A 20,980-nucleotide genomic window follows, 5' to 3' on the forward strand; every position below is an offset into this window, starting at 1 on the left:
GAGGTCAAGGAGGTTGTTTCCTACTTTCTCCTCGAGGAAGGAAACCATCAAAACCCTTGAAGAAACAGATTCTTAACTAGAGAGTAAACTGATGGTTATCAGAGGGGGGGAGGTGGGTGAGGGAATGGGTTAAGTAAGTGAGGGGGATTAAGGAGAGCTCTTGCTTGATGAACACCAGATTATGTATGGAATTGTTGAATCACTGTATCATACACTTGAAACATATGCAGTATGTTAACTGGAATTAAAACGAAAACTTTTTTTAAAAATCTGAAAGGGTATTTCATTAAAGAAGAAATATGGACCACAATAAGTATTGTAAGTTTCAGTGTCCCATATATTAAGAAAATAATACAATTTAGTAATTGCAGCAGGATGTTATTGTAACTTATGAGAAGATAGTATACATAGTTAGTGAAGGTATGGGAAACTGAGTACACTTTTGCTTTTATGGTGGGAACATAAATTTAGTCAGTCAATCCTGAAGTAAATTTGTCAGCTTATTTCAACAAAGTTTAAATATGCAAGATAATTCAAATGATTTATATTGGCTGGAATTTACTTGAGGAATTATCAGACATGAGCATAAAAATAAATTATATAATATGTTGATGCAAGAGTTATTCACAATGCAAAAGTTTAGAAACATCTGAAAATGGCACAAATGAGTGGTGGGAGTATATGTACCAATATAGTTTGACCAAAATGGAATGTAATATGGCTGTAAAAAGCTTTATTTGCAAATTATTTAAAGGCATTGAGAAATATTCATTAGAATGTACAGTATTATTCAGTTTGTTTAAATTGTTATGTGTTCCATATAAATATATTAACAGTAGGATTATAATTCTTATTTTTATATTTGTGTTATAATAATGAATAATGAGTAAGCTTCCAATAATGAATGTATATTACTTTCAGTATTAGGAAAAAATATAGGAGAAAAAATTTCTCGCAGAAATTCAGATTTTGGTTTTCCACATATCACTAAAGTGTCTTTCACTTTAGGACATTTAGACTCCTTCCATGTTTTGGCTATTGTTGACAGTGCTGCTATGAACAGCACTTTCAACATGTTCCTCTTATCTCCGCCTCCTATCTGCAGAGAATGCCTTCAGTTCTACCTTTATGCCCCTATTGTTACAGAGCATGTATCCCTGAAATCTCCTCTTCCGTATTCACTGTACCATGTTAATGAATGTATCATGGGTCACGATTTCATCATATCTGACCACCTGCATTGCCTGGTGGTTCCTGGTTCCCAAGACTTCAGACTATCATTTAGTGAGTGTGTGAAATTTCCCATCACAATTTTCTCATATTTCCTCCTACTTTTCACTTCTTTAGTTCTGTTAGTGCTGGTATTATCTCTTATCAAAATTATCTTTGACTTTTTCTCCCCCTTGCTTCTCACACCCACATTTTTCAACTTCTTTTTTTCTTACTGGGATAGATAAACACCTTTACTCCTATCAAATAAGTTTTTTATTATCACATGTACTCAGCTTTGCCATTTAATCAAATATTCTACATTGTATCCACTTTAATTTTCTTGAAATGCTACATTGACACATCATCTTCCTCAAGCTTTTGTTCTGTGTATATGATGAAGTTTTCATTCATGCTATCTTACTCCTTAACTCTTTCTGATTATTCTAAACCTTGCAATCTACTGAAAGATAACTTTTCTTGACTATATTCCCTCTCAAACTGTTGTCCTTTTATCTCCACCTACTGTCAATCTCTGTATTCTTCAGAGTCCAGCTTAAATTCTTTCTCTTTTGGGGCTGATTTGACAAATGTCACAAGAAGTTTTTTCTTGTCTTAAGTTAACATAAGTAGCTTATTGTAGCTGGGGAAGAATTTAAGTATCTGCAGAACTATTTGGTTTTCTTAGGAAATTAACTTTTTTTTTTTTAACAGAATGATTTTACTGTCCCCCTTATCTACTAAACAGTAGTTTATGCATACTGTTCTGGCATAAGTATTACTAATGCTCCCTCTTGGCTTTAAAAGTTGGGACAATAAAGTATATGGCTATCCTACTTTTCCAGTATAAAATACCAAGCAAAATTTGCTAGTGGACATGTGAGCAGAAGTGCCTTCTACTGAACCACAGACTATGAGCAGAAATACAAAAAGGAATCACCTTAAGTGAAAGAATGCCTTTCCAAATCTCGTACTGGAAAGGAAATAAAGTACAGTGTTCCTGTAGGTCTGTACAATCCGGACGACCTTTCAAAGCAAGTTTGGTATATTGAATATAGTTGTCTGGATTGGAGATGATGGGAAACCTCTATTACCAGCAAATGGTAAGAGTCATTATTTTCTTTTATCCTTCTTTGCACCCCCATCTCCCATCTTTTGATGCCATGGGATTGTGCATGGCCAATAAGTGAGTAAATGGCAATACTCTTAGGTCAGAAGTCCCCAAGACCACGCCTAGGTTTGGTGATTTGCTAGGATAACTCACTTTTCTGATTTATTACAATGAAAGGATATAATGAAAAGTCAGCAGAAGATGCATAGAATGAAGTCTGGGGGAACGCAGGCACTAACTTAGAAGAGTCCTCTTTCATTGGAGACAGAACATGCTTAATTCTCGCAGCCATAAGGTGTGACGGCACATATAAAATGTTGTCTATTAGAAACTTTCTATAGATTGAGTGTCCTTGGTTCTAATCGGGGGCTGGTCACATAGGTACTCTCTGTTTGTCATATCCTTAAGTTCCAGACTCCCGGAAGGAAAGCAAGTGGTCAAAATAAATCATATTGTTGGCACAATTTAGGCACAGTGAGCTACTCTTACAATTTAGGGTGATGGGTACCCTCCTGAAATCCATTTTCCCAGATAACAGCAAGGACCAGCCTTGTAAACAGGCTTTGAGTGGAGAACATTCGGGACTGCTGTGCTAACTCTTCACAGCTAGTTGACCACAAATAGCCATCTTAAGCTCTAAAGGTGTCTCCTCATCTCTATAGTTTGTTCTTAGGTGCTAGTCAATATAAGCAATGTCATTATTTTTAAAGTAAAAAAAGCTTCAGAGGTAACTTGTGGAATGAAATGTTATCTCTGAGACTGAAAATATGCTCACATCCTTTACATCCAGTGCTGCACTAGAGTTTTCTTTCAAAGAGCTGATTTTCCCATCTCTCTCTGACTCTCACATTTAGTGATGTCAGGTGTGGTTTGGAACTGGCTATTTGGGGAATATTTACACCATAGAAACCAGCAAATACCACAAATCAGATATGCCCGCCAGAGAGTCAGTTGTTAAACATTGATTAGCATACCACCACCTATACCTCCTTACCACTATTTCTGTAAATACTGGGTTCCTCTAAACCGTCATAAGCAAATATGATGATTTGTATGGAATGCTGATACCTAAACAATCTTCTGGGAGCTGAGCTGAGAAGCTTCTGATCTAAATTTCCTACCTGACTTATATCTTCTTTTTCTATGTTGGTTTGGGAACTTAGAATTCTCGACTTTAAAAATCCCTAATGAGTTGCTAATAATATTAGGCTATTTTTATTTATATAAATAGATTTGTAGGAAATAAGGTGTTTCAAATGAAGTTTTAAGATGCTATAATGTCCAGCCAACAAATCTAATTTTCTCTTTTTTAAAGCTTCTTTATGTAAAATTAGCATTTTTAAATGGCTCCACAAAGCAATTTTCTGTTTTCAAATTATTGTTGGTGGATACTTAGTACCCCAAAGATTCCATTCTTTTCATCTGCTTTTAGTAATCTCATCTGGCAGTTAGGAATGCAAAACTGGAAAAGGAAAGTAAAATATCATGGTTATATTAGTAAACCAAGGTCAGTATTAAGGAGGACATCAGAAGATGATAGTGGGCATAGAGGAGGGCAACATAAAAAAATAAATAAAAACAAAGAAGAAAGTATCTCACAGCACTTTCTCACACTTTATCAGTAGAACCTTGTTGCAGTTGTAAATAATAAATGTGCATATCATTGATGGCACTTCGTTCTCTAATTTAGAACCACTGAATTTTTTTTTTTTTGCCTCTGCTACAAGTATTCCCTTTCCAAGAGTTCACCTAATGTTGTGACTCTGCTGAATATTCTCAAATGATTCTCCCTCAGTTAAAATCCAGAATTTGTTATGCAGCATGTAAGGTCTTTTAAAGTGTGATGCCAAACATACTTAACCCTCCTGTCCTCCACTTTTTACTCTGCAGCCAAAACTGCCAGTATCTTTCATGCCTCTTTACTTTCATCTTGAACTGCCAGTTGTTCATCTTAAGATTCAACTCATTCCACCACCATTTTCTTCCTGAATTTAGTTTCTTTTCCTCTGATCCCATAGATTTTCATATATATTTAGGTGCCTGCTTTATATATTTTGTACTGAATATTGTATCCTTACTCACCACTGCCCCCTCATACTCCATGTCCTTTAAACTCTGGTGGGCAAGGACTATGCTTTCCTAGTCTCTGTATGCCCAAAACATAATAATAGAATTGCTATATTAAAACTTTTTATAGCACTTAATTTTCAATAAAGATTTTGGAGTAGAATAGAATTTGAGGCCTTTTCTACGTAGAGCCATCAATAATTACTCTTTGTGTCATGATTTGCCTCTCTTTTTATTCCTTAGGCAGATACACAGATTGACCGAGAACATCAAAATTTTTATGAAGCGTCACTAGAATATGTCTTTAAAATTCAAGAGGTTCAAGAAAAAAAGAAGTTTGAATTTGTTGAACCGGTAAGTTTCAGTTTCCCTACATACAAAATAGTCATTCCAGAGCATTCTATGAAAAAAAATGACAATGTTTTTCTGTTGAAAATTGTGATTTTTTTTAAAAAAAACTGATGGGAAGAGAGGAATAGAGGAGGGCAAATAGGTGGAGTTTAGGGCACTGTTAGGGCAGTGGAACTATTCTACATGATACTATAATAGTGGATACATGTTATTATGTATTTGTCAATACGTACAGAATATACAATGCAAAAGGTAAACCCTAATGTAAAATATGGATATTAGTTAATAATAATGTATGGACATTTGATTATCATTTGTAATAAGTGTATCATACAAATACAAGATATACAAGATGTTAACAATGGGGGTATGTGGGGGGAGTTTTAAGGAATATATGAGAATTTTTTATATTCTCTATTCACTTTCTAAATAAACATAAAACTGCTCTTAACAATAGTTTATTAATAGAAAAATTAAAGAATTAAAAGGCTTACATTGTATATACCTAAGTAAATATAACTCACCACTAAAGTGACCCATTTTTAGGTGAAAGGAAAAAATATAAGGTTATATTTCATCCTTTGTTCCATTCTACTTCCTTACAACTCTGGAATCTGCCTGACTTCCCTATGAAGTAATATAAAAAGTAATGGATTCCCTAATGTAAATTTCATCACAGGAAAGAAAAAGTAGCTGGTCTTTATAAAACTACTTTATTTTTTAGCATTTTCCCCCCAAGTTCTACCATAATATGTTATAATATTTCCTGTGTAGGCATCTTCATAAAGCATCATCTGTGATGGGTAAAGGTGAGTTCTATAAGTCAAGATGATCTTTGGTTAATACATAATGTCAATTTCCATGAGATGAGCAATAGTTAAATACATAGGTAATCTTAAGAGATGATTTAGTCTATAATTTTCTTCCTATGTCAGTTTTTAAAAAATATGTTCATAATATGAAATAAAATACCTGTTCTTGTTTTAGTGGAGATGATGAGGAAAAGAAAAATAAGACACATTTTAAAATATATTTGTTGAAATTCATTCTTGTTGGGAAACCATCAATGACTTCCTAAGGATGATGGGAAACAGGGGTAGAGCAGAGGCTGGGAAAAGTTCTTAGACCCTGTCTGGCTCCCAGCCACTTGAGCTCTACTTCTCTCCCTTCTGCTGAACCTACCTGTCTCTTTCCAATAAACTGGGCACTTGGCAAGCTTATAAGACTAAACCTCTAACCAGACAAATTTAAGGAACTGAAGACCGTAACACAGGCTCAGGAATTTAATTTTTACCTTTTACTTTGGATAACAGTCGTAACTACAAATTCTGTTTGCCAGACAGCTAAGTCCTTTCAATTTCTTAGAATGAGTTAGTAACCTCTTATTTAGTAGATATTTTTGGGATCTTATTAAATTTTATATGACTTAAGGGACCTTCTGAAACTTATCTGTGGCTCATTGAGATCTAGGCAGCCTTACAACCCCTAGTCTGGGAAGATGACTGACAACTACTGAAAATTCCTGTTCCCCTTCTCATTTAGCCCATCTCTTCCCTCACCTCCCCTCCAGCAACCCTGAGTTTGCTCTTTATAGTTAACAGGCTCTTATGATTTGCCTTCCTCTGCTTTTATCTTAATTTGTTTTTCCTTCCCTTCCCCTATGTTCATCTGTTTTCTTTCTTAAATTCTGCATATAACTGAAATCATATGGTATTTGTCTTTCTCTGGCTGATTTCACCTAGCATAGTACACTCTAGTTCCATCCATGTTGTTGTAAATATATGTGTGTATATATGTAAATATATGTGTGTATATATACATACCACATCTTCTTTATCCATGTATCAGTCAGTGGACATTTGGGCTCTGCCCATAGTTTGGCTATTGTTGATAGTGATGCTGTAAATATTGGGGTGTATGTACCTCTGTGAATCAGTACTTTTATATCCTTCAGATAAATACTTAGTAGTGCAAGAGCTGGATTGTAAGGTGACTCTATTTTTAACTTTTCGAGAAACCTCCATACTGTTTTCCAGAGTAGTTGCACTGTTTGCATTCCCACCAACAGTACAAGAGGGCTTGCCTTTCTGTGCATCCTCACCAACACCTGTTGTTTTTTGTGTTGTTAATTTCAGCCATCCTGACAGGTTTGAGGTGATATCTCATTGCGATTTTGATTTATATTTCCCTGACAACTAGTGATGTTGAAAAGTTCTTCATGTGTTGTTTAACCATTCGTATGTCTTCTTTGGAGAAATATTTATTCATGTCTTCTGCCCATTTCTTAACTGGATTATTTTTTGGGTGTTGTTTGATAAGTTTTTCTTTATAGATTTTGGATACTAACCCTTTATCCGACATGTTATTTGCAAATATCTTCTCCCATTCCATAAGTTGCCTTTTAGTTTAGTTGATTATTTCCTCTACTGTGCAAAAGTGTTAATTTACTATAGACCTAATGATAATGTCAGAAGGAAGACGATCTGCTTTTGCCTCGTGGTTGACTGGGTAACTAAACTACAGAAAGCAAAACCTTAGGTAAAGGGATACCACTGTGTTAGAAATAAGTATTCCTGTAGTGTCATTATTTCATGGAAAAGCTGATTCAAATAACATAGAAGAACAGGGAGCATTTATGTTTTTTTATTAAACTATGTCATTGTTTTTACAGGATACAGATAATAAGGTATTTAAACTGAATATTCATTAGTATATAATTTTAATGGCTTCCCCCCATGTATATATCTTACATAGAAGGTGATTGTAGTTAACTGGTGATCTCTAGACCTGTACTATTTAGTAGGGTAGCAAATAGCCATGTATGGCTATCAGACATTCAAAATGAAAGTCTAGGGGCGCCTGGGTGGCTCAGTCGGTTGAGCATCTGATGACTTCGGCTCAGATCATGATCTCATAGTTCGTGGGTTTGAGCCCCACGTCAGGCTCTGTGCTGACAGTTCAAAGCTTGGAGCCTGCTTCTGATTCTGTGTGTCCCTCCCTCTCTGCCCCTCCCTGCTAATGATCTGTCTCTCTCTGTCTTTCAAAAATAAATAAATACTAAAAAAATTTTTCTCAAAATGAAAGTCTAGAATAAGATGGGCTGTAAATATGAAATACCTACTAGGTTACAGAGGTTTGGTACAAAAAAGTACATAAACTATCTCATTAAAATAGCTTTTATATTGCTTAAATATTGACATGATAATATATTGGATAAATTGTGTTAAATAAAATATTAAATTTCACTTGGTTTAAAAGTTTGTGGGTTTTTTTTTTATGTGGCTACTAGGAAACTTAAATTTTCACATTGATTTGCATTTATTCACATGTTTCTGTGAAACAATGCTAAAAATAAAAAGTCCTTTCAGATTTGACAGCAAGATATATAAGTTCAGGTCTAGAATAGGGGGAAAAGATTAGAGAGAGAAACACATCATCTCCCAAATCTTGTTCTTAAGATCCTACTCCTTCTCAGAGTTGCTTGGAGCTCATGAGAATTTTGAGAGATTAGGAAAAAAGCTTCTGAAGTGTGCTGAGCTGAACAGCTTATCTCAGAGAGTTGAGCTCTAGTGTATTTGAAATACATGATGGTACATGAAAGTTTGTGGCCCAGAAACCCAAAGAATCTTTTTATGACTTAACTCCCTTATGGTTCATTCAGCTGCAGTTTGTGTATGTTTTGATTACATTATTTTGCATACTTAGCTGGAACTAATGTTTTGTGGGCAACTACTGTGTGTCTGTTTTCTCTGTGTTATTTCACATGACCCACACAATAGCTTTATTAGGAGGTTGTTATTTTTCCAGATGAGGAAGTTAAGTCACAGAAAGATTGTTAGTTGCCTGAGGTCACAAACTTAAAATGAAGGAGACCCAGGAATCCAGAACCCAAAGCTGAAGTCCTATATAGGAGCAACTTAACTGTGTCAGTGGCTACTTGATTACAAAAATTAGTCCCTCCTTAACACTTGCTCTGACCAAATATGAGTGACTATAGAAAATTTTATTGTAAAGCAAATAATTTTAATTCCTTAAAAATAGAAGAAAATAGATTGACCTTTACTTTGGTAAAGGTGCTTGAATCGATGTATGTAACTGTTCATTTATTCATTCTTCCATCTTTTTTTTTATCATCCTTTTAAAAAGTTGCCCCTTCCCCCTGGCTAGAGTTGATCCACCAGTTTTCATGCACTGATGACAGACAAGTATAATGGCTGAGAGGTAGTAGGATGGAATTCAGCTGCAGTTTTACAGCTGTATAAATCTGGCTTATTTTTCACTCTGTGTACCTTAGGTTTTTATCTGTAAATTGGGATTTATAATTGTAGTTTCCAGGACTGTGGTGAGGCTCAACCAATGCAGGTAACACACAGAGCAAGTGCCTGGTGCATTAGAAGCATCAGTAAAGTTTTAGCTGGTACTGAGCCTTCCTTCACATTAACTATTAGCATTAGATATGAAAATGATATTGAGTTGTTTTGTAGTGTGACTTCAAAGCCAGCTAGAACTCTTCAAAACCACATTTTAAAATTTTAATATGCTTTTTAAAAAATACCCATCTAGGGGTGCCTGGGTGGCTCAGTCGGTTAAGTCTCCGGCTTCGGCTCAGGTCAGATCTCAACGTTCATGGGTTCGAGCCCCACGTCGGGCTCTGTGCTGACAGCTAGCTCAGAGCCTGGAGCCTGCTTCTGGTTCTGTCTCCTTCTCTCTCTGCCTCTCCCCCTCTCATGCTCTGTCTGTCTCTGTATCAAAAATAAATAAAACATTAAAAAAAAATAAAAAAAAAATACCCATCTAAATGCTGTAAGAACATGTTCTTATTAGAGCATTCTTTTTAGACTTCATTTTATTCTTTTTGTATTATATTTAAAATATGAAAAATAAAAATAAACCGTTATTAGGCCACCTAGGTGGCTCAGTCGGTTAAGCATCTGATATTTGATTTAGGCTCAGGTCAGTTTGTGTCTTTGAGCCCTGTGTACAGCTCTGTGCTGATAGTATGGAGCCTGCTTGAGATTCTTTGTCTCCCTCTCTCTCTGCTCCTGCCCCGCTAGGCACACAGACTGTCTCTGTGTCTCAGAAATAAGCAAACATTTCTTTTCATTGACAAAAACCATTATATGTATACTAAAAATAATGTTTTTGAGACTCTGTCCTGAGTCTGCTAACTTTAATTTTAAATCTCTTGCTCAAAAAAATTTCAGTTAATCTGCTTAATATGCTGTAGCTTTTTCGCTTATTATATCATGAAGTATACTAGAAGTATACTTTTTTCTAGAAAGTATACTAGAAAGTATATATGAAATTCTTGGGTTGCCTAAAGTTTGAGTAATTAAATTAAGTAAGCTACTAAATACTATACACTACATTAAAGTCAGATAGTATATAGACCTGCAATCTTAGAAGTAAAACCTTTTTGTTTTCTTTTTCAATATGATATGTTAGCTTTAATATATAAAATTTAACTTAGGGTAAATTATAGTGAGCAAAAAGACAATGTCATTTATTTTTTTCAAGAATTTTTAGACCTGGGGGTTAAATTTGCTGAAAACCTATATATAGTTATTCTATAAAGATGAAACAATAAAGCCAAACTACCTTAAAATCTGCATTGGTTCTTGGATTTAGTTCTAGCTACTGCTACTAAAAATTTGCAATTTGCAAAAGCAGTTAGTGAATAGAATTTTGGAAAAGTAAGAAACGTGTTGCATTGGTTTGGTTGACTCATCACCTTGTACTTTGTTTTAGAAATCAGTCATGTAAAGACATTATCTAAATGTAGATGCTCCTTATTTTTTTATTTCTATTGTTTGTGATTCAAGTTTTTATTTAAATTCCAATTAGTGAACATTCAGCACAGCCCAGTGGTCCTTACCCATATGCATTACCCAGTGCCCACCACAAGTGCCCTCACAATACCCATCACTCATCCCCTGCCCCCCTACCAGCAACCCTCAGTTTGTTCTCTATAGTTAACAGTGTTTTATGGTTTGCCTCTCTCTCCCCCTAAACTATGTTCCTTTGTTTTGCTTCTTAAATTCCACACATCAGTGAAATCATATGGTATGTGTCTTCTTTGACTTATTCACTTAGCATAATTTCCTCTAGGTTCATCCATGTTAGTTGCAAATGGCAAGATTTCATTCTTTTTCATGGCTAAGTAATATTCCATTATATATTTATACCACATTTTCTTTATTAATCAGTTGATGGATATTTGTGCTCTTTCCATAATTTGATATTGTTGATAATGCTGCTATAAACATCTGGGTGCATGTATACCTTCAAATCAGTATTTTTGTATACTTTGGGAATAAACCTAGTAGTACAATTGCTGGATTATAGGGAAGCTCTATTTTTAACTTTTTGCAGGACCCCTGTACTATTTTCCAGTGTGGCTGCACCAGTTTAACATTCCCACTAAGAGTGTAAGAGGGGTCCCTTTTCTTTGAATCCTCACCATCACCTGTTGTTTATTTGATTATATTCTTATATCCTTTCATTTCCATTCAATAAATTCCTCTGAATATCTTGGCATTAAACTTAAAGCACGTAATAGTTATTTTGAGACTCTCATCTAAGATATTTATCTCTGTTTCCTCTGAGTAAGGAATAGCAGAAAGTACAAGTTTAATAAGTCACAGGCTGGACACTTTTATTGGATGAAAATTGATGCCTTTGCCCTATGTTGCCAATCTTCGTAAAGGCTCCAGTGGCCAAATGTAGAGGTCTTATATTAGATTTGGATTTCTTTCAGTGCATTATAGTATTCTTTGTATGTGAAGTGAATTTTATTTTTTTTAAAGTAGCCTTAATTGGGATGCAATTCACATACCGTACAATTCAACTCATCTTAAGTTAATTTTGTCAGTGGTGTGAAGTTAAGGTTCCAACTTCATTCTTTTGTATATGGTTATCCAGTGGTCCATGAAAGATTTGCTGACATGAAAAGACTATCCTTTATCCCTTGAATGATCTTGTTGCCCTTGTTGAAAATAAGTTGACCATAGGGACGCCTGGGTGGCTCAGTTGGTTAAGCACCAGCATCGGCTCAGGTCATGATCCCACAGTTCATGGGTTCAAGCCCAGCGTCAGGCTCTGTGCTGACAGCTAGCTCAGAGCCTGGAGCCTGCTTCAGATTCTGTGTCTCCCTCTCTCTCTGACCCTCCTCTGCTCGCACTGTCTCTGTCTCTCAAAAATAAATAAAAGACATAAAAAAAGGAAAATAAGGTGACCATAGATATGTGGGCTTGTTTCTACATTCTCAATATTTTCCATTGATTTAATGTCTATACTTGTATCACACTATATTGATTACCGTTGCTTTGTATTAAGTTTTGAAATTGAGAAATGTGAGTTGAAATACTTTGTTCTTCTTTTTCAAGTTTGTTTTCATGGTCTGGGTTCCTTGCAATTCTATGTGAATTTTAGCATCAGCATGTCACTTAATATAAAGAAGTCAGCTAGGCTCCTCATAGGGATTGCATTGACTCTACACGTCATTTGGGGACTATTGCCATGTTAACAGTCTTAAGTCTTCTAATTAATGAACATGAAGTATTTGCCTTTTATTTAAACATTCTTTAATTCCTTCAACAGTGTTTTATGCTTTTCAAGTTATAAATTTATACTTAAAATTATTCCTTGGTATTTTATTCTTTTGAAACTATTTATGAATGGGATTCTTTAATTTCATTTTCAGATTCCAAGTATATAGAAATAAAGTTGACTTTTGTGTATTGATCTTGTATCCTGCAGCATTGCTAACTTGTTTATCAGTTCTAAGTTTTGTTAGTGGATTCCCTAAGATTTTCAGTGATTAACTTTTTAGGAGATAAGGAATGGATCACATTATAAGAGTCTTTACATCTCAGTTATTCTCCATTTGAGCAACCGTCCTAGAATTACTGCATCAGTTGCTTCAGGGTTCCCCTCACTCCCATGCTGGCGCCAGCCCCTTTTCTTATTTCTCGGATTCACGGTATCGCTGATAACTCTCGGATCCTTAAGACTTGAAACCTGGTGATTAGTGGGATGGGGAATTATGAATTTTTTTCCTTTGTTGTCTTGTAGTGATTTTTGCTAAATGATTATCTGTAAATATAGTATCAGCGTTTATATTTGGTCAGGTTGTTGGAGTGACAAATAGTTATTTGATTCTAAAACCCTTGGGAATAATAAAGTGCTACATAAGCTTTTACTGGTGATAAAAGTGATTTAATATTAAAACCTAATCTGTCTCTTCAGTAGTTTTAGTAGTTGTTATTATTATTTTAAAGGGAAGGTTTTCTTTAAGGCAAGCTGAGACAGTAATCTTTCCCACCTGCTCCACTCACTCAGACAGATTAAACACAGAAAACAGCATATAGGAAATGGAATTCTTAAAGATTTCTAGGCTGTGCTAATTCGTTGACTTAATTTAGCCTCATGGAATTTGTTGAGGATAAAATAAACTAATTTTTATTCAAGCCTTAAAAAATTTGACTTTACTGCCACTTAGTGGCAGTTATTTCATGCATGTGGTCTTTTTTAAACTTACAAAAAAAAGATGCTTCCAAAGTAGGTGTGTAACAAAAGGGAAAGGTGGGTGGTTCTTTGTAGATAATTTCTTTGTACCTTCCTCCAAATTGTTCTTTCCCGAATGGGTTCTCAGCATGCATTGTCTGTTACTGAGCAAATCTGAATTCTGCTAGGAGATGCCAATAGATTGATTTATTTAGAAGGATCTTGGGGAATTTGGTGTTTTATAGGAAGACTTGCTACAGATATTCTTATCTTCTTTATAAATTTAATTAAATTCTGTATATTTAGGATAATATTAGAATAAGATTAAAGAATACTAATAATAATAGAATAAAATTAGAATCTTACTTGTATGTCATCTAGTTAATAATAAAATAGTTTAATTGGAAACTAGGTATAGACATTAAAACATGAAATAATACTCCTTCAAACAACTTAATAAACTGTTATTCAAAAATTTAAAAGACTAGTCGTCTATATACTTCAAAAGTATTTTCTTACTTGTCTCTGAAAACTTCTAAATCTGTATACCCAAATCTCAATTAATTGAAGGAACTCTTAACCCTATTTTATGATATAGTTCTTTTTAATTATATGATATGTGCACATATAAAATAAGTTACATTTTAAATTATTGGATAATTCAGCAAATATATTATAGCATCATTTTAACGAAGGATAATCTATTGAGTATTTAGTTTTGATAGTAATTATCTTTTGATATATAATTGACAGTGGAAAATAATTCTGAAATTGGAAACAATACCTTTAGATATCAGGAATCGTTAAACAAGGGCAGGGAAGTCTTTAAAATATAACTTAAAACCAGTTTGAAAGTATGTGCTTTCTGACATGAGCATAACTTTGTAAGAAGTTGACTTGTTATAGGAAGAGAAGCCTTATGTCCTTGTCTTCAGACAGAACCAGTAGTTATCTCTTAGAAATCACACACATATTCAGCTTAAGCTGAATCCCCAGACAGAGCAAATGAGATGTTTATTCACATATCAAAATTTCAAATTGTGTTTCTTCCTTAGTTTAAAATAATAGCTTACAGACATAATATGCTATTTGAATTTAAAAAAAAAACACACATGGGGCGCCTGGGTGGTTCAGTTGCTTAAGTGTCTGACTTCAGCTCAGGTCATGATCTCACAGTTCATCAGTTCAAGCCCCACGTTGGGCTCTGTGCTGACAATTTAGAGCCTGGAGCCTGCTTCAGCTTCTGTGTCTCCCTCTCTCTCTGCCCCTCCCCTGTTCACACTCTGTCTCTGTCTCTCTCAGAAACAAGTACACATTAAAGAATTATTTAAAAAATTAGTCATTTCTCTAAAATATTTTCTAACTTTATTGTAGGAAGAGATCAAATTGTTGGGAGAAGTTTGTTATAACAATCTCAATGAATTAAATGAAAAAAATTAATGATTTTTCAGTTATAATTACTTGGTATAAACAACCAAGTCCTGTAATGGAGAACCACTCTTGCTTTATGAATTAGACCCTAATAAATAAGCTCATGTGAATGTATGATTAGAAGGTTAGGATAATAGATTTTGTGGTTTCCTAACAAAGATTTTACTCTAATTCTTTATATGAAAGATTGGTGTCCATTTCCAGATTGTTGCTGAGCTCTTTCCTCTGCTTCAGTTCTTCCTAATAATTGATAAAATGTTGTCTACTTAATACCCAAGTCAGTACTGCCACCTTGTGAAATTTTTCTTAATTTTATCTAGCCAAATTCTTACTCCTTCCCTTGGGTATTCCTTATCTATAATTTACTAGTTTAGTCTTCCCCACATCTGCACATGTTTTATCTCTCTGTTTGGGTTAGAAGCTCTTCTAAGGTAGGAACTATGCCACTTTGGCCTTTATCCTAATGGTCTGTCCTTGATATTTCTTCAATGCATCTGAATAGTAGAATAGTTAATAGAACAACTGTCCCTGTCACTGTTTACCGAAAATGAGTAAAAATTAGCTTTTGTGGTTTGTTTCACGCTCATAACTCTAGTGTCTCCTTTGACAAACAAAGGAGTTGAAAATTTATTAGGTTGAAGAATTAGAATGAGATATAATTTCCCAATTTATTATGTTTGGTGGTCATCTTTTTTTAAAACATATTTTCATAGTTTCTTTCATTTCTCTGTTTTTGCAGCTTTTGTCTTTTCTGCAGGGTTTGTTTACTTTTTACCATGAGGGATACGAACTCGCCCAGGAATTTGCACCTTACAAGCAACAGCTTCAGTTCAACTTGCAGAACGTAAGACTATACCTGTTCTTCCTGCTTCTCCTTAGTGAATCAGACGATGACAGGGAAACTAATCATAATCCAGCCAAACCTTAGAGTGTGTCAAAAATTTACCTAATTTAGAAAAGACTTTTAATAAATTTATTAAGACATTTTTTTCTAGCTCCTGGCTAAAAGTATCCCAGGAAAGCTAATCATATATTAGAAAAACTTATGGTGGAAAGTTTCATAGAAATAAATATTACTGAGATATACATAATAGATACTTGGAAAGTTGGAAACTTCTGCCTTTATCCAGTGTTCTCATTGTTTTACTGGGTGACCTTTCACAAGTCTTATTTTCTGAAAGGGTAACATTTCTATATTTGTGAAATTAAGAGGTTGTATGTAAGCACTGAAGGAATGTTCTTTTCCTCTCTGAAACTGTATATAATATATATGATATTTTTATTTGAATTTGAATGATTAATAATAATTAATGAATTTGAATATGGTTTTTAAGCACTCGTAATAACTGCATTAAAGTTTAATTGAGAATTATTTACATATTTTTGTTAGTTTATTTTATAAGCTGCCTAACCTTTTAATATCCAGTTTCATAGTTATCAAATTCGGATTTGCAGATGCAAAGTATCACTTACATTAAAAAATATACAAAAAACTTACCCAGTCCATTTCTGCGTTATCAAACCTGACAAGTTCTAATTGTAGAGAATTTTGTATGAGTGAAGTTATTTCTGAAACCCTAGAATCTAGTGCTCTGTACCCAAAATAGTGTGGAAAGCTTTCACTTAGTTTTCTATAAGAAGCTTGTCTTTCACTGCTTACCTGATTCTTGCCATTGTGAAGATGTGCAGTAAATGGAACTATGGAATTGGAGTGTCCCATGAGAAATAGGTAATTGGATTTATTTTATTTGTATTTTGGGTTTTAGCCTTTTTTTTAAAATCTAGATTTTCTAGAAGAATCAGTTTCACACCCAAGTCATTTCATTGTTTTTCAATATGGAATGCATTTAGGCTTCTTTATAAATACTAAAAGGAAAGGCCAAAATATTTTTATTAAGATTCCTGCAATTCAAGAACAAGAGAGGAATATAAAGAATTGGAAATTTTTCTGATCCTTATATTTAAAAGAATTTGGGGGAAAATGTTTAAAATTTAGTCTCAAAAGTGGTCATTTAGAAAATTTTCCTAACTTACTTTGGGATTCAGTTCTTTTATTATGTGCCATAACAAATTTTAGAGTTAGGTGGTGGTAATTTTTATATTTCCAAACATATTGTTGAATAAATGTGGCCTGAATACAAAAGAGAGAGAAAAGCTCTATGCTTTCTATGTCTTACCTTAAATAAACATGTTGTAATGTGAGTAAACTAGTTTTTGTAATAGAAGAAGTTAGAACCAGGAAACCCACTCATTTTTATGTTAATTTATACATTGACCTCAATATAATGCTACTTTTTAAAATGTTTATTTATTTTTGAGAGAGACAGACAGAGTGTGAGCAGGGGAGGGGCAGAGAGCATGGGAGACGCAGAATCTGAAGCAGGCTCCCAGCTCTGAGCTGTCTGCACAGAGCTGAATGCGGGGTTCCAACTCACTAACAGTGATATCATGACCTGAACTGAAGTCGGACACTTAACTGACTGAGCCACCCAAGTGCCCCTGTAATGCTTTAGGTATTAGTGAATATTAAACTCTGTTTAATAAATATTACATTTTTAAATGTTATGATTTGGCCGCTAAGGAATATTGTTGGAGTAGGACATAGGAATAAAGAATACACACACACACACACACACACACTAAAAAAATGCAGAAACTCATTCACGAAAGTTTCAATAAAGCAATTCAAAATCAGACCATAGGACTCAACATGATACAGCCAAAGATGTGGTGAACAATGCTGAGAGAATCAGAGTTATTCTTTGCAGCCTTTGCAGCCTTTGCACCATTTGTTTAGAAACTTTAGCCTGGAAGTTCCTCAAAACTGGTAGGAAACAATGAATGAAATTGTTGTTTCTATTTACTTAAGACAAGGAATAATTTTGAAAGTACTCGACAAGAGGTAGAGCGGTTGATGCAAAGAATGAAATCTGCCAACCAAGACTACAGACCACCCAGCCAGTGGACAATGGAAGGCTATCTTTATGTCCAGGAGAAACGTGAGTCACAAAGATGTAACTTGTTATCACTTATAATTAAGATTCTGTTTCTGTGAGATTTGACTTGGTAGTGTTTTTTCCTTCAAATAGGAAGACTACAATTTCTTACAGCTTTATCATATTTAGTCTGCTCTCCCACTACCACCATCAGAGTGAGGAACTTTTTCCACATTTCGCCATCAGGATCTCCAAGTTGGCATATTATTGAACTTGGAACTTACAACCTTCACTGATGGTACGGTAACATGAGTTCAGTTTTAGAATTTCATTTTAAAGTTTGATGAAAAATTGAAACTCACAGTCTTTATCAGTATGAATCATCCTGGTGACTATAATACTTTTCTTTTCCCACAGCATTATTTCATTTAATTCTGTGCTCCATCAGTTTTTAGGAGTAAAATTGGCAATTATGTAATATCAAATTGGCACTCTTTACTTCCTGAGGTTAGTAAATAAGCATCAGACACAACAGGACACTATTATAATTGCCTCACACTAAGACAGTTTTTCTCACAAAAATTAATAAAAACCCATCCAAACTTGTATAACTAGGGTTCTTTCTGCATGATGCTTTCATTGAGTGGAAAGAGTCAGACCAAAATAACTGTTTCAAACCAGATATGCCCTAATGCACCAGTCTCATACTGTTTGTGGTAAAGAGGCAATTATTTTTTATTTCCAATCCATTGTGGATCTGTCTTTGTGAAACACAAAGTCACGTGCTTGGATTTTGCAATAATGCCAAATCACTGTACAAGTTTTGAAATACTTATCTTTACTTTCTGTACTATTTTCATGTCTTGAGACTCAAAAACCACATAGAGTAGAACTGCTCTGAGGCCTCCAGATCAGTAGATGATAGATTAGTAAGTTGTTTTGGTTAGTTAGTAAAATGTTCTAGTTAAAAGGTTTGAGATGGGAAAGCTGGAGATTCTGGGTTGTCTGTGAAAGTTTTTGACACAATGCAGTATGACTACTAAAATGCCAACACATTTTATGCTGACATTCTCACTCAGGTTGATGCTCATTTGTTTGATAGCAGTGTACAAGCAAATAATGATTGGCTCTAACAAACTCAGCAAATATCTATTACTGTATGGATTAGATGATAGAGGACTGCTTGCTTGGAAGATCTGGAGTTGAGGATTTTCTCTTTCATCATGATCAACTTTGACCAGTGTGCTATTTTTGAATGTCAAAATAAATTTAATGACCTGCCTAGCTATTCTGTAATTAGATCATAATAAATTGTTTTCACCATAATTTCATGAAAAAAATGAACTAATTCATTGGTCACATACAAGGTATATGGATTTAATTCAGGACAATAAAGAAATTTTTGAATACTTGTTTTGAATAACTGCTTCAGACTTGAAAACCTCAGTGTGAGGGTACATTGAGCTTACATTTTGCATCAAGAAAATATTTTGCTGAGCAGAAAATCGTATTGATTGAGAGGCTTGTTCAAACGTGTGTGGTGGAGGAGGTGCCGTCCTCCTGCTTAAAGTTACTTTTATTCATTAAGACTCAATAATGTTTAATTTCTTGAGTTTTTGTTTTTATTCCCCAGTGTTGCACAGTTGCTAAAATCCTTATGGAGAAACAATATTTTGTTCTGAGAAAAAGAGCTGGATTACCTAGCTAAATTCTTTTGTCCATTAATTTTCAAATCCATCATGTTTATTTGCTACTTGTGAGTCCATCTTTTGGGCAATGCTGTAGTTTACTTACTTGTTCTCCAGTTGTTGGACATTTAGGTCAGACTATAAGCATAGGCCCTTTAGTAATTTGGGGACTACCTCAGTGGACAAAATTCAGTGTTTTGTGCACCCATCTGATGTTGGTATCTTGTGTTTTAAGATACATGACTTCCTCTCTGGGTCAGTCCTAGACGATTATAAAGCCCTTTTGGACATCGATCTTCCCTCTGAAATTTGTTATCCTTAAAGGGATATCACCCACCTTAGACTAAAAACTGGAGATAAACACTTAACTCCTTAACTCTATTGTCTCCCTGTAACTTGGGGCCCACTCTTTCCATTTTATCTCCTTGATAACCTTTGAACCCACACCTTCTCTCATCTCCACAGTCTTGCAGTGGCCTCATAATTGCTCTCTATCTCCCTCTAGACTTGTGTGTCTATAATCCATCTCTCCAGCGCTTCCAGCACCCCTTTACAAGGCTGGCTTGCTGTGCTCCTCCTGTCATGGCCCTTTAGTGGTGTGTGGCCTTTGAGACTCGCACAGTTGGACTCTCCCACTTTCTTTCTTTAGCATCTTCTCCTTTTGTGTTGCCTTCCTGCTCCTAAGAAAGTTTCCTCTCAGTGTTCTCTGTATCTACCTGCATTGTTTTTACAGCTTTAGTAAGGTACAGTTGGCATACAATGAATTGCAAATGTCTAAAATGTATAATTTGATAAGTTTTGCCATATATATATATATATGCTCCTGTGAAACCATGACCACTGTCAACATAATGAACACATTCTTCACCTTCAAAAGTGCTCTTATGCCCCAGTATAATCCCTCCTTCCTTTCTTTTCCTATTCACCACTTCCCCACTTCCCATTGCCTGGATATTTTTTTAAAGTAGTTTATTGTCAAATTAGTTTCCATAAAACACCCAGTGCTCTTCCCCACAAGTGCCCTCCTCCATCACCACTTCTTTTCCCCCCTCCCCCTTCAGCCCTCAGTTCATTTTCAGTAATCAATAGTCTCTCAAGTTTTGTGTCCCTCTCTCTCCCCCTCTTCCCCTCCCCCTGGTCCTCCATTAGGTTTCTCCTGTTCTCCTGTTAGACCTATGAGTGCAAACATATGGTATTTGTCCTTCTCTGCCTGACTTTTTTCGCTTAGCATGACACCCTCGGGGTCCATCTACTTTCCTACAAATGGCCATATATCATTCTTTCTCATTGCCACGTAATACTCCATTGTGTATATATATATATATATACCACATCTTCTTGATCCACTCATCAGGTGATGGACATTTAGGCTCTTTCCATGTTTTGGCTATTGTTGACATTGCTGCTATGAACATTGGGGTACATGTGCTCCTATGCATCAGCATTTCTGTATCTCTTGGGTAAATCCCTAGCAATGCTATTTGCTGGGTCATAAGGGAGTTCTATGGATAGTTTTTTGAGGAACCTCCACACTTTTCCAGAGCGGCTGCACCAGTGTACATTCCCACCAACAGTGTAGGAGGGTGCCCATCTCTCCACACTCTCGCCAGCATCTATAGTCTCTTGCTTTGTTCATTTTAGCCACTCTGACCTGTATGAGGTGGTATCTCAGTGTGGTTTTG

General features: G+C 35.0%; 1 protein-coding gene across 1 annotated transcript in view; it reads left to right on the forward strand.

Annotated features, from left to right (window-relative positions):
* Positions 1–20,980, forward strand: part of ARHGAP42 (Rho GTPase activating protein 42) — a 276,802-nt gene that overhangs the window by 200,834 nt on the left and 54,988 nt on the right. Inside the window, exons 6-8 of the mRNA XM_029957571.1 lie at positions 4,631–4,741; positions 15,414–15,518; positions 17,544–17,673. Coding sequence (XP_029813431.1) covers positions 4,631–4,741; positions 15,414–15,518; positions 17,544–17,673 — 346 coding nt within the window. The remainder of the gene's footprint in view (positions 1–4,630; positions 4,742–15,413; positions 15,519–17,543; positions 17,674–20,980) is intronic.

The sequence above is a fragment of the Suricata suricatta genome, chromosome 11, assembly GCF_006229205.1.
Source record: "Suricata suricatta isolate VVHF042 chromosome 11, meerkat_22Aug2017_6uvM2_HiC, whole genome shotgun sequence".
NCBI classification, from domain to species: Eukaryota; Metazoa; Chordata; class Mammalia; order Carnivora; family Herpestidae; genus Suricata; species Suricata suricatta.